The following is a 14,293-nucleotide window of genomic DNA, read 5'->3' on the forward strand; positions in this document are numbered from 1 at the left end:
GTACGAAAGTAATTATGTAGATAAAGTTGATTGCTCACTGCAAGAATCGGAATTGACTGTTGCAGGAGTAATGCAGCCTGCATGCGAGGCAAGCCCGTGCGGCTTGTGCTTTCTCTTGGCTGGTGTCTGAGCCGAGCCCTCACGAGCAGCTTTGCTCCCAGAGCCAGCGTGGGCACTCGGCTGTGCCGAGGGACGGGCGAGCAGTGGAGGTTTGTGGTACAGCCATGGGATCTGATGTGCTTTGTGATACCCCGGGTTCATTTTATTGCTTGCTTGATGCTCTCTGGAGCGATGCGTTTTAAAGAGTAACACTAAACACATCCATTTTGCAAAGGCCTATGTGAGCTTTGCTTGTACAAGTGCATATAGAGAATTGTAAGATTTATAGTTGATCGTGGGTCGGTATGCTGCCGCGAGCACAGGAAGTGCTTCAGAGTCTGGATTTTTCCTCTAGTGTGCTTTCCGGGTTCTGGAGAGGCTGCCTGAAGCAGATGTGTAAGCTACAAGCTGCAGGTAAATAAGGAAATACGAGTTATTGGGGTGAGAGGGTAGACGAGGAGGTAGAGCAGGAAGGGAGGAATACAGCGAGGAGGAGGAGGTGCCTGCAGGGGAGGCAGGGCGGGGGTGAGGCTGGGTCCCTCTGAAGGAGTGGCTGCCTGGGGCTGTAACCTGGGGGTGGGTGGGCTTGTCCTCTTCTGATGGCACTTGGGGTGAGCACGGACAGCTGAGCAGAGTTCCCAGGTCAGGGTGGGCAGTGTCGTGAATACCAGTCAAAACTGAAAAAGCATGCAAGAAGTGGCTGGGAAACCCAGTGTGGAGAGTTGTTTTGTACTAAATTTATGAGTTCTGAAAGGAATTCACGAAGGCTGCGACCTGTGCTGTGCGGCAACGCGGCTGAGTGGCTGTGTGCGGGTAAATCCTGAAACAAAAGGCAGATGGTGGTGCCTTACCGTGTGGGTAAGGCTGGCGAGGCAGGCTGGTAGTTAGGCTGGTTTTAGTTGGTGTGCTTGAGCTGGTTAGGTAGGCTCCATACCTGTTTTGATGTGTTTTCCTCATAAAATGTGCTTAACAAGTGACTCATCCCTTTCCACCCTTGTTTTGAGCGTGAAGCCTTTCTTAATTTGAGACTGAGCTGCTCTGTTCCATTGCCTGTTTTCTTTCTGGTGACTTTTTTTATTCTGAAATGTGACTTTTCATCTGTGGTGAGTGCCACCAGCATGGCAGGGCAGAACTAGGTGAGCACCTTCGCAGTTGAAGCAATGTCGACTAATATTACTTGGATATAAACGGTTGAGCTGACCTGAACACAGAAGATGTCTGCTGAAATGGAAACGATTGCTTTGTCCTTCTGAGTAAATGTGAGTTTGCTTCAGGGTTGAATTTCAGAGCTTCTTGTAGTGTTAGGGAAGGGCCTGTTGGTACGGCTTTGCTGTGCGTACTGCTGGTTGTCCTGGGTGAAACAGAGGTCTGCTGCATAAATCAGAAGATTCTATTATTTTCAAATTGAAATATGGCACCAAGTAGAGGATTGGTGATAACGCCCGCTGCCTACGCAAATCCTTTCTCTCTGGGGGTGTTGAAGATGTATAGATAGCAGCGTTGCGAGTGCGTGACGTACCAGATGCCGGCTGATGTCCTGCTCTGAGAAAGCGCCTTTGCTGCCATTTCCTAAAATTGCCTGCCGGTGGATCTCTCCGTGGCTTGTGGGAACGGTGGTGGTTAGTATTCCCCTCCAAGTACTGTTTTTAGAAGCTTTTGAGGCTGTTTGTTATGAAGTTAGCTGTCTCAATCTTTGAGCATCCCTGCAGCAGCTGAAGAAAAGCTAGTGGTGTAAGGTTTGTTTTGAGTCGCTCGCTGTTACCTTGCCTTGCAAGCGTCACGATGTGATGTGCAGTATCAAGTCATGTTGCCAGCTGTGACCAGAATGCTCAAAAACCTGGAATTGCTTTGTATTTCTTCCAGATCACTCCGAGAAGTGAAACCCCCAGGAGATGCCCAAGTGCATAGTTCTGTAGGGATCAGTTCAGTTTTTTCCATGCGATGGCAACATCCTTGCTAGGCTAAAGCACTGCCACCATCCTGAGGGTAAATTTGCTGCAGTGGATGTGTCGTCTTGTCCTCTCCCCCCACAGTTTGGCAAGAGCTAACTCAGTTAGCAAGTGTTCTAACTCAGTTAGCAAGTCTCTGCTGCTGTAAATAAAACTACTTCCAATAATATGGAAATGTTGAAAGTCAGTGGGAGCTTTGCCACTGGGCTTGCTGAGGTCAGGATTTCACACCTGTATGCGAATGAGTGGCCAGAGGCCTGGTGCTTTTCTAATTAAAGTAATATATTAATGCAGGGCGGCTGTGTCCGGCACTGGAGGTAGCTAACAAATGTTTGGAGGAGGTATTGATGGCAAATACTGATTTATTTCATGTGCTGAAGTCTCTGCTGTGGCAGTGTTGAAGTAGCTGGGTGCACCATGATTTTGCAATGTCTGGAGGGTGACACGGATCCCTGGGAGCTGGGTGCCCTGCTGAGCAGCTCGGTTCTGTTAGGCACCTCAGGCTGGGGGTAAAGGCATGTGCTAAGTGGCGACTTTAACCAAAAGATTGTAGAACTGTACTTAGGCTTTCAAAAAAACCCCAAAAAAACAACCCCCCTAAAAAAGGCAGGGGGAGGAGGAATTAATCCTGTTTATGTCTGTCTGTATCTGCTTATTTTTATCCTGTAAACTAGTTTCAGAGCTCGTAGTGCTGTGTTTCCTGCTGAGTTTTCTTTGCTGAAGCGCTCTCCAGAGGGAAGATCTCTTAGGAGGCGTATGTGTTACTGAGCAGCTAGCAAGAGCCAGGCATACACTTTGGCTTTCAGTGCATGTAAGGCTGGATGCTTCTATGCATTAAAAACAGTCTGGAGAGGCCTTAAGACCTCTTTTCCTCACTTTTATGTAACTAAGAAAAAATCACACTGTATTTACCCAGTCCTCCTTCCCAGTGTAGAAAAATGACCTTGCCAGCCATATTCTTAGGTGGTGGCTGGTGATTGTATGCGGTCGGAGGGGTCTTGCTGTAGGGAGGAGGGATTTGTGTTTATGAAAGTGAGCAGCTTTGTATCTTGTGCGTGTGAGGGAGAGAACGGATCTACCCGCTCATCTAGGAATGTCTCAATTTCAGATCCCATACATGCTGTTCGTGGCTTGGGCTCCAGCTGAAGCTCATCAGTGACATACTGACAATGACACCCAAATACGTGTATATATGTACTGCTGTCTGGTGAGAAAGAGAAACATCTAAATAACGTGTATCTCTTTTTTTCCTTCCAGGTTCTCACTGGAGTTGATATTCTAATACACTTCAGCTATGCAGACGATCAAGTGTGTGGTTGTGGGTGATGGTGCTGTTGGTAAAACCTGCCTCTTAATTTCGTACACAACAAATAAATTCCCATCGGAATACGTACCAACGGTAAGTGAGAGTGGCTCCAGTTGTTCCTTGGGCATGATGGGGTAGGGCAGCATGAATTTCTTTCCTTACTAACCTTTGTGGCATGCACGCTTTCGTACTTGTTCTTACAGCCTGCTTTCCTGTTGGAGACGACCTAATACATCGTGGAAGAGTAATGATTGGTGTGTTTGGTACGCTGCTGCTGCCTGTCTTTCGCAGTGACTGGTAGTGCTGGGATGCCTTGCCTGTATCTTATCAGTTCCTGCTGCTCGGCTGCTTTGCAGAGTCTGGGCTTCCCTTTGTTGGTGGCTTCCAGCTGGATTCTGTGAGGGACATGATTTGCAGTGTCTAGGACTGCGAAGTGGAGAGCAATCAGCAAGAACACCTCTTCTCCAGCTTGCTCGCTCGGTTCTTGCCACATCTTTGTCTTTAGGGAGAGCAGTATTTTATGCTGCGTGCTGCTGGAATAGTTATTAACAGTTAACATTTTGTGATGCTTATTTTTGCTTTGCAACTCTGACAGATCCAGAGGTCGTGGAGTAAGCTGTGGAGTGTGGCTGGTTATTTCTCATGCTTAGCTGAAGTGTGTTTGGATCTAGGTTGAGCAGTCTCATTCGTTCGTACTGCCAAACACTTGCCGACTTTGTGTGCAGTCCGTGACTATTTCTAAGTAACCTTTTTGAGTCTTACAGGCCGAGTTTTCCGAGATGCTGAATTCCTTGGCTTATATAAAGATCAGATTGGGAATGGTTTGCTGACTGCCTGAGATGCATGTGCATTATCTTTCTAATAGAAAAGGGCGTTTCTTGTTAATATTGCAATGTGCAAGATCAGCGCACTGGTACAGAGGTGGTGCAGTTTTTTAGTGAGGTTGTTGCAGGAGACTGACATCTGGATGCTCTTTTTATTGGTTTTCTCTCTGTGGACCTGAGAAGGCCATATTCAACCAGTATGCAAATGGATGTGTTTACCCAGATAAACAAATTTGGATCTGGAAATGCGTTGCAAAGAGGTTGAAGGCCTGTCGGTGAAAGGGTCACTAAGCTTTACTGTTATTATGAAGCAACTTGAAAGAACAGATAGCTCCTCTGAGAGGCCAGCTAGCTCTGCCTGATAGCTCTTTTGGAATAGCTACTGCTTTATAAAAATGCTCTCTTTGTGGAAAAGAAGTTGCAGTCACCTTCATTGTCTCTGTTTGAGGTGTTGGCTTTGTACAGTATCCAAAGATCTTCAGCTTACCAAATCTGAGGTTTGTTAAGAACAGGACAGACTTCACAAATGAAAACGTTTGTGTTCAGTTGTAGATTGAGAAGTAAACATGAAAGGACTCCCAAGCCTGAGAGTCGTCAGGTTGGATGCAGTGACCACTGTTAGGAACCTGAGGGGGTTGTGTGGGCATGGCAGCCTCCGTTCATCCACTGGAGATCCTCTCACTATGGGCTGGTAGGGAGGAAGTTGCGTCTGAAACTGCGTTTTGCCCCTCTCAAGTTTTGAGAGTGGTGTCAGGTATCCTTCTGAGATGCTTCTAGGAGAACCATGTCCTGTGCTGAGGCTGTGGGAGTCTGCTTGCCCTATTCAAGCTGTTCTCTATGGTCAAGACAAATTGAAAATGGTCAGTGAGTTCAGGCAGTGAGCATTTCTGTACGTAGCCTTAGTGGAGTGACCCTGGATTATGTTGAAAAAAAGTTGTAATCTTAAAAATGTGTATTTTGAAACCTTAAGAGTTTGTCTGCTGTCCTGCAGATGGTGGTACTGTCTATAAATCCCTGCTAACAAGCAATGTGGAAACGCTACTCAAACAAAGTTACTTGGTGGTAGTGTGTTTAAGGTGTGCTAAGGCTTATTTGCAGTGCCTGTTAAAACTGCCCCATGTTTCTGGAACAGTACTTTCCTCTCAACTTCATGGCTTGGGGAGATCACAGGCCTATTCCTAATTCTGTGCATGGCCTGGGGGTGTATTTCAGACTCTGGAAACTGATAAGTAACCTCTGATACTCTGGCTAATGCTTGTAGTAATAAACAAGCAAAGAAATACAACAGATAGCATTGTTCCCCAAATGAAAGCAAGCTCTCTGAGAGTCAACAAGCCTTCATATCCCCAGAATGTTTGTGGCTGAAGAAGGACACTAGGGTAAAGCGGACAGGACTCGAACTGCTGAACAAGAATGTTTAGGCAGGAAGAGAACCTGGAGATGAAGTTCTGCTTTTGAGAACCTGGTAAATACTGATGGTAGCGCAAAGCCAGCGTACTGACAAACACGGGGAATCCAGCTACGGCAGCTACTGCCAAGTTTCCCTTGAGAGGAAGGTGGGACCTTTCTCCCTCGAGGGTGGCCAGCAGTACAGGGCACGGAGCAGTTAGCAGGAGGTGGGGGTGCTTTAGCAAAGCAGCGACAGTCTGGCTTCCAGCCGAGTCCCTCTGTGTTGGTGGGCACCGGGGTGGCTGGTGTCAGCTCCCTGTGCGGTTGCCCTGCGTGGCTGTGCTTGTGCGGCAACGCGGCCAAAGCACTGATGGAGAATGCACCAGCTCAGGCTGGTAGATCCGTTTCTTTCCCTTGGCTCTGTGTTTTGCAGCTCTTTTTTTTGAGGCTGTTTCTCAGTGGGAGATGGGTCTCGTACTGGTGCCACGCATGGTGTGTCACCTGAGCGTTTTTGATGCCACTGCCGTTCCCAAAAAAGGCAGCGAGAGGCAGGTCTGTGGGAAGGCAGCAGCAAGGTTTGGGTCATGGCAGGTCAGGTGAGTCCAGCTGATGCCACCTGCTGTGAGGGGCTGTCTGGCACTGGCAGCAGTTGAAACTGCTTGTTGGGCTAGTTTGTGCTCTGGTTTTCAGCCTGTTTGGCACACTTGGGGATGAAATTGTCTGTGGATTGTGCTGTGAGACTGTAGCTTGCAGGTTTGTCTGAAAGTAGGCTTGTAACCCTGGCCTCCTTAGGGCTGAACCGCGGAATTTATCAATAGTGGGTGTACCTTTGAAAAAAAAAAATTAAAAAAATCCCATTTTGCAGATAGAGAGTTTAAAAATAAAAAAATGATGAGGGAGAATGCATGCTAATCCCCCTAAAGGGCAGCTACAAGTGGTATTATTGACTTTGTGTTCACTGGGTGAAAATGAGGGGATATCTGTGAGGGATTAAGCTGCTGACCATCTTCTGACATCTCAAAGAAGAAATGCTCTGACCTGCAGCGTAGAGCCGTTGCAGTTGCTTGGTCTGTTGCTAGCAGTAGAGGAGTTCTCCTGACCTGTCCCTTCGAGTCTGGAAGTGGCAGTCGTGGTGTGTCGAATATGCTCTGTGAAATGCCTTCCACCCTCCTCCAGCCTGAAGGTCTTGTCTGGAGCTGGATGCTCTCTGGGGTGCTCAGTAAGGCAGACTCGGTGCAGCGTGTAAAGGATTGGGCTGCAGGTGGTTGAGGCGAGTGGTGAATCTCTTGCAATACTCCAAAATCTGGAATGCTAATCCAGAATAGTATGAGAGGCAAACTTCTGCTTCTAGCTGGTGTTCCGGGGCGTATGCCACATGCTGTGGCTGGAGCTGCTTTTTCAGTCGCTGCGAGTTGTGAAAAGTTGAAAAAATTAAAGTGGTGTCAGGTGTTGCTTTACTCAGGACAGCCAGGTGGGAAGGAGACAGATCTGAACTCTGGAAAGTTCAGCTGGGAAGTGCTGTCTGGCTGATCTTATCTCAGTTTTTAGTGGGATTTTTTTCAAGGACCCCAAGCCCTTACTAAAGCCCTGTTAATAAAGGCATGTGACTGCTTATTTCTCCATGTCCCTCCCTCCTCACTCCCAGGAAAAGCTTTTGAGATGACTGGCCTCTTTAGTGTTGCGGTTTACTTCAGCTGTGGGAGCTGCTCGGACTTCAGCTTTGTGTTGAAGCAGAGCTTCCTTGTCAGCATTCGGAGATCTCGGCTGTCTCTGAGTAACCTCGCAGCACGGTAGGCAGGGATGGGCGCTTTTTTTTTCTTAACAATGGGAAGGATTTTTTTGCCAAAGGTGCTTTCTGAAATACTGTCTGTTGCGGTTCTGAAAATAAAACAAATACTGACCTAGGACAGTATGCTCCTTAGTGCTGAGTGTGTGGGGGTTGAAGGAGAAGGCTGGCGGTAGGTCCTCATGCTCGGTTGTGTTGTAAACAAGTTACTGGGTGAAACATTTTTGGTCATGATAGCTTTTGACCTGTGCAGCAGGTTTGCCCTTGAGGACAGGACTGTTGTGCCAGATGCTGTGCAGACACAATACATCTTGGTCTTCTGGAGCTGGCTTCTGCGTTTAGATTGAGTGTGGATTTGACACAGGCTGATTTTGACCAGCTATGTTGTGTCCTCCAAAGGTGGAGGATAAATCGTGTTGAAAAGATGGACTCTAGTGAGTTCCCTGGATGTTCAGAAGGATGAACTTCAGAGGACTGGGATCCTGGGAGAAGAAGCCCCATAGCTCTGTGCCCTGGCAGGGCAGGGCTGAAAGTTATCGGTTCTGTCTTTGTGGGGACGTGTTTACTGCGTCAGACCAAGTGTGAGGGTTGGCATTTCTGTGGCAGGGTGGGAAACCTCTGCAATTACAGGCAAGAGCTGTTGCAGGTGTTTTGTTTGGTGGCTGTTACCCTGGTACATGCAGTGGTGTACCTAGTGTGCCTTTGCTTTAGATACCTCATGGAAACAGCTCTTGTGTCCCCATTCCAGATTGAATTGTCCTGTTGACAGCCTTAATAGTAATAGCATTGTAAGCCCGATGGCTTCTGTTACCCTGTGCAAATGACTGTTGTACAAATCTGAGGTGGTCTGGCAAGGTGAGCGGGATGATGCTTTGGAAGATGGCTTATTCACATCCTCTTAAATGTGCTTCTGTTTTCTTACTAGGTTTTCGATAACTATGCTGTAACAGTGATGATTGGAGGAGAGCCTTACACCCTAGGCCTCTTTGATACTGCAGGTGAGAAATCAAGTGCTTGTGTCACTGTCACTGTCCAAGATTTAGTTGAGATAATGTTGAACATGAAGACGTACAGTTGGTTCTTTATTTTAATGAAAGGGAAAAATCTTGATTCTTCATTCTTGACCTTTGAGGAGTTGCTAAAATGAGTTAAATAAAAAAAAACCAGACCAAACCACAAACAAAAAAAAAAAACCCCAAAACCCAAACAGCAGCCCCCTCCCCCTAACCCTGCACTTCTTTTAGAGCTGTTTTGTCCTCTGGTGTCACAAAATAAGTTTCCGACTTTCACCTCTAATCTAGGTGATGACTGGAGGATAAGGGTTTTTTATTTTTTGAGCAAAATTTAAGGAGAAACTAGTGTGGAATAAAAGAAGTGAATTGTATGTGTTTGCTGTTAAGTAAATAGCTTATTTTTTGACCAAATGACTAACATTAGAACATCTTGGATGTGCACATGGCATGTCTCTGCATTCTTAACATGGATGAAATCAGGATGGTGTGTGGAGTTTCATAAGCCCTCTCACTCTGGGCTTCTTAGAAATTAAATCTGCAGGCCTCTTTGTTTATGGTTATCAGACTGTATCAGTTTCTGGCTGGAGAAATGCGCAGTGATTAAACAGCTACACGCATTGCTTTGCACGTCTGAAAATTTAGCAAGAAAGGGTAGAAGCTGGTTCAGCTGCTAGTGACCCAGTCCCCAACTCGTAATAAATCCACAGTGGTATGGCAGCATCTGATATTGTAAACTCCTCTTCCAGAGGGCTTAGCTGATAAGCTGTTAGCTAAAATTGTCTTAATAGAACTTAATCTGACTGTTTCCAGCTGTATTCTTACAGATGCATTATTAGTGTATTATTTGATTAGTGAATCTTAGGCTTCCAGTTAAACACTATAGCTTCAACTGGCTCTTCCCCCAAATGTGATTTGTGTGTTAGTTATTGCAGACTCCCTAGTTCATGGATTAGGAGTTAAGTGGAAGAGAGTGGCTCCTTCTTGGCACATGCTGTGCAGGCTGCAGCAGGGACCAGTACTCAGACTGGTCTCGACTGTAGCGTTCTGGTACCTGCATGGGTAAAAGCTGCGTTGGGTCCTTCTCCAAGACCCTCTGGGTTCCAGCCTCTGGACACTGCTGCCTGTGTAGACAGGCATATTCATGTCCTTGTCTATCAGCGTGAGAGCAGTAATGCATCTAGGAATTGTGAAAGCTTACCAAGTGGCTTTAGTGCATCTAGGTGACTCTACGCACTTGTGAATATAAAGGCTTTCTTTTCAGAGCTGGGCTTCTGAAGTGGGGGGCTTTTGTTCTTTAAAGGTCACCTGCTTTTTGCTAAATAGCAGCCAGCACAAGGTACAGAACTTTACAATGGATAAACTCTCTGTTAGTAACTGTCAAAAAAAAAAAAAAAAGTCTGTGTTTTGAACTTGTACTATGAAGAGAAAGGATTTTTGAAGTAGTCTGTTAATCACAGGATATTTTGGTCAGTGCTTAGCTCCTCTGTGTCTAGCCAAGCAGGATAGCTGGAACAAGCTGTCTAGACCTTTGTCTCCAAACTATAGATCTTCCTCCATGGACATACCCCAGGTATTCAGTCAGCTCCTTCAAGATCTCAGAGGTCTTTGTCCTGCATGAGAGGTGAGAGAGCATCAGGTGAAATCTGAGGCATTTTGAGCGAGTGTTTCTGACCTGGTTGCCAGCAAGTACGGCAGCTCCTTTAGTGCTGTGTTTGCTTTCTGAAAACAGAGTGCTACTGAGCTGAGCAGGAGGAAGTGTGAGAAGGAGCTCGGGCAGAGTGAGGCTGGTGGGTCAGTCTTGGTGGTGCCCTGCAGGGACGGCCTCCTTGTACTGACCCAGCGGGGAGAGCCTGGCTTCCGAGGAAGCACAGCCCCCCGCGACGGGACTTTGGGGCGTTTTTGGGGGAATGCTGCTGGACAGCCTGAACACACCCTGCCCTGTCACAGCAGCGTTCTCCTCTTGCTGCTTGGACAGCACTTCACTGAGTGTTTGCAAGCCAAAGTCAGAACGTTCTAGTGAACAAAAATGTGTTCCCCCTCCCCTCCAAACTGCAGGGTTTTTGTAGGGTAAGAAAGTCTGATGGCATAATACTTTCAATGAATGGACTAGGTGCAGAAGACCTCATCTGTAACCAGATCCATGTTCCACAACGTTTTGTTACAATGGAGGAAAATGTTATGCAGTCTGAGGGTGTTTGATCTAAAAATGTGTTAGAGCGTACACCTGTCGGACTTCCCAGCTCTCCTGTGAGTTTAAGCAGCTCATTGTTACAGAGTAACTGATTGAATTCTGGATTTGAAAACCAGGATCTTTGAATGTTTGGGTTCAGGGCATGTGTATTTGCTTAAGAGTTAGGATTAATTAGAATAATGCGATTGTGCTGGAGTATGCGTTCTAACCACCTGTAATGGGCAGTATTTCATTGTCTGGGTCTAATACTGTGTTAATTTTCTCCTTTTCTAGGTCAGGAAGACTATGATAGATTACGACCCCTCAGCTATCCACAGACAGATGTATTTCTGGTCTGTTTTTCAGTGGTGTCTCCTTCTTCATTTGAAAATGTGAAAGAAAAGGTTGGTTGAATTCTGCCTAAAAAGGGAGCTGAGCAGTGATTTTTGGAAATACGTTAGGAGTTGTCTTAAGTGGTTAATAACAAATACTGTGTCTGCTCTGTCTTTAGTGGGTACCTGAAATTACTCACCACTGTCCAAAGACTCCTTTCCTGCTTGTTGGGACCCAAATTGATCTAAGAGATGATCCCTCAACAATTGAGAAACTTGCCAAGAACAAGCAGAAGCCCATAACTCCAGAGACAGCTGAAAAACTGGCCCGGGACCTGAAGGCTGTCAAATACGTGGAATGCTCTGCACTTACGCAGGTGAGAGTTGATCTTTAACCATTTTTGCTTGCTCATATTCCACACTTTTTTTCAGTTACAGGGAAAACCAGCTCGGTATGGATGTGAAAGGGTAGAAGCTCTGTTTCTGCTGTTGGCACTGTAGCTTTCTCTTTGTGCTGTTGTTTTAAGGCACAAGGGGTTGGCAGTGGTACAAAGAAAATCAGCCTGTGAAGATTAGGCATAGTGTAGAGGGGTGATGGAGGAGGATGTGCTTGCTCTGTTTTCTTTTGTGAGAAAAGTAGCTATTGAGAACTTCAGAACATGTGTTACAGACAATAAGTGGGTTAGGACACAGAATGCAGCTCACTACTGAAGAGAGCAGGCAAAGAAAAAAAACCTCTCAAGAACAGTGATTTCTGGTACTTCTCTGATTCGAACCCTTGGTAGTCGAGAGCTGCTTTCTCTTCCTGCGCAGTCGGTGAGCTGTGTTTCCTGTGTGTGCCTAAGGTGGAAGTTCCGTTGAGACAGAGAAGAACATTGAAATAGTTCTTAAGGCATAAACATGTTGATGCGCTGTGAACCAACTTGTGAACGTGAGTCTAAAGCCATCTTAAATAGCTGATGTGAGGCCAGGAAACCCGCTTGTCCTTTCCCTCTAAGGTAGGAGTACTAGGGTGGGGTGAATGGGAGCCATCGGCTGGCTAGCTGGCCTGTTGCCTTGACTTGGGATGCCCTGGGACCTTAACCTTGCGTGCCTACTCTTGCAGAATTGACTACAACTCTTTTGACAATTTTCTTAATGCTCCTCTGTAAAGAGTTTGTCCCTACCCGATGTGCATGGAACTAGGGGTGCACAGCAGCGAGTCCCTCACTCTTTTCAGTTTTGTTGTGCGTTCATCTCTACTCTCTTGAGCACAAAGCTTTATTGCTAAACTTCACAAAGCCTGAAGTTCTGCTTCTCTTGCACCTTTTGCCCAGATTGCATGTTGACTCTTCTATTTGGGATCCTGAGACGCTTTTTTTTGTAGCAAAGCTTTGCCTGAGTGTTTGCTGAGGCTTTTGGTGGAGTTGTGCCAGGACCGTGGCACTGGAGGTGTTGTGGCAAGGCACGCTGCAATTCATCCTGGGAATCCCTGATCAAGAGGTGGTCTTGGCTGTGCTTCCTTGCTGCCCACACACAAGCTGAGGGTTATTTGTGCTTGAGCTGTAATTCTTAGATCCTTTCAGTCCTGAAATACCATTTTAGATGGTGTCTGGCACATCCTGAATGCTGCTGCTAACTAGGCTGTAGAACCTGCTAGTTTGTGAACTACATGCCAGGACTTTTTGTCCTGTATCACTCACTGAAACCCTTTCCTCTGTAGCTTTAAACTTGCCTTGTTTAGTCTGCTCAAATTGCATGGAAGCACTTAGAATTACCAGAGTAAGAGTTGATATGATTAAAAGTTTCAGTGTTTATCCATTCTTTTTATTTCCAGATAGACTAAACTGTATCTGTTGCAGAGAACAGCTTATGCACTGGGAAGCTCAGCCTGAATTTCTTCCAGAGCATTAGTGCTTGTATACCCACTGATGGTTTTAGGAATCAAGAATAACCTGGGAAGGAGGGTTCAGAGGCCTTCTCACCTGGAAGACTAGTGGGTGTGCATCTCCTCTGTTCCTCTTCCTTCATTTGTTGTTGACTCCCCCCCACAAAACACCTCTTTCCTCAGTCTCAGCAATAGCTGCCAAACAGAAATGTAGATTATCTGTGAAAGGGATGTTTGGAGTTCCCGGCAGTGACCTAGCTGGCAGCTTGTTAAGCACAGAAGTCGGCTGGCGTTCCTAGCCAGGAGGGTTGTTTTCCTACCTGCAAGGCAGTGTTGTAGTAGCTGGGTTCAGCTGAAGCTGTGCTCAGCTGGGTAGTTCAATCTCTCTTTACCTTGGCTTCTGTCTGTACAGTTCAGCAGTCTGCGGTGGTTTTTTTCCTTCCCAACTAATTTACAACTGACTTTGACATCACGGTAGCAAGTAATCATAAAATCATGGAGCCAGAGCATGTTGTTTTTTCCTGGGAGGAGGAATTTGCATGTCAGTGTGGAAGAGTCGATGTTCCGAAAGTACTAAAAGGCTGAGTTTCTGAGTCTTTTCTGCAAAGACAGAATATCTCTTCCCTGAGTTTGGATGACCGCAGCACTGAGGAGTCGGTTCTGTCCCCCCTTTCCTCAGGCTGTGGAATCCCTTTTTCTGATGAAGGCACTTTCACTGTCTGTCTTCAACCTTTCTCTACCAAATAGTACCCCGTACCCACGGTAGAAAGCGGGTAGCACTTTGCTGTTAGGAAAGGGTGACAGACAAACAGATTACAGCCAATTGTTCCTTCTGTTACCCTCACGAGTTGAATGTCTGAGCGGACTTTCTGAAGCTCAGGGCTGGTACCTGTCACAAGGGAGAACTTTGAACTTGGTTCCTTTCCCCCCACCCCGATGCTGGGTTGACAGTTTCAATGCAGTCAGATTTATAAAGTGTCTTAAACTGCCCATGAATGGAGGGGGTGAAGGGAGCCTGGGCTCAGCCCGTTCCCCAGTGCAGCACAGCAGCTGTGTTGCGTTAACTGGAGTGGCAAGGCCTGTGTGCCAGGGAGATTGAACCCCGCTCCCTGCGGGTGGTTACTCTTGTATCATCCAGTCCTGTTTTCCCAAGGATTTTGTCCCTGGCCTGGGTGGTTTTTTTTTTTCCTCTCTTCTTCCCTCATCCCAATTTTTTGCTAGGTCCTTCAAAACAAATCACACGTTCTGTTCTCTTGAACAAATTAATTTCTCCTGTGCAATAGGAAAACAGAAGAGGAGTCCCCGAGCAGGAAAATTAAGGAAGCGTGTTTTCTTGACTCTTGCCCTGCCTGGGTTCTTAGTCTATCTAACAATACATAATTGAGTTGATAATACAGCCTTATTCTCACAGAGAAAGAAAATCGAATTAGTACTCAGGCTTCACATAGGCATTATGTATTTGAAGTATCTAGCTCTTTTGTCAGCCTGGCTTACAACTCACTTAAAAGTTGCTGGGGAGGCTGTACAGAATGATTGTACGTGGTAATTTACTAAACTT

The 14,293-nt window shown here is 46.4% G+C and overlaps 1 protein-coding gene across 2 annotated transcripts in view; it reads left to right on the forward strand.

Moving 5' to 3' along the window:
* CDC42 (cell division cycle 42) overlaps nt 1–14,293 on the forward strand; it is a 28,810-nt gene that overhangs the window by 10,291 nt on the left and 4,226 nt on the right. For both annotated transcript variants that reach the window (XM_075437264.1, XM_075437265.1), the window contains exons 2-5: nt 3,306–3,447; nt 8,279–8,351; nt 10,831–10,940; nt 11,048–11,245. In XM_075437264.1, coding sequence (XP_075293379.1) covers nt 3,343–3,447; nt 8,279–8,351; nt 10,831–10,940; nt 11,048–11,245 — 486 coding nt within the window. In that variant the 5' untranslated portion in view covers nt 3,306–3,342. The remainder of the gene's footprint in view (nt 1–3,305; nt 3,448–8,278; nt 8,352–10,830; nt 10,941–11,047; nt 11,246–14,293) is intronic.

Source organism: Opisthocomus hoazin, chromosome 16, assembly GCF_030867145.1.
Source record: "Opisthocomus hoazin isolate bOpiHoa1 chromosome 16, bOpiHoa1.hap1, whole genome shotgun sequence".
NCBI classification, from domain to species: Eukaryota; Metazoa; Chordata; class Aves; order Opisthocomiformes; family Opisthocomidae; genus Opisthocomus; species Opisthocomus hoazin.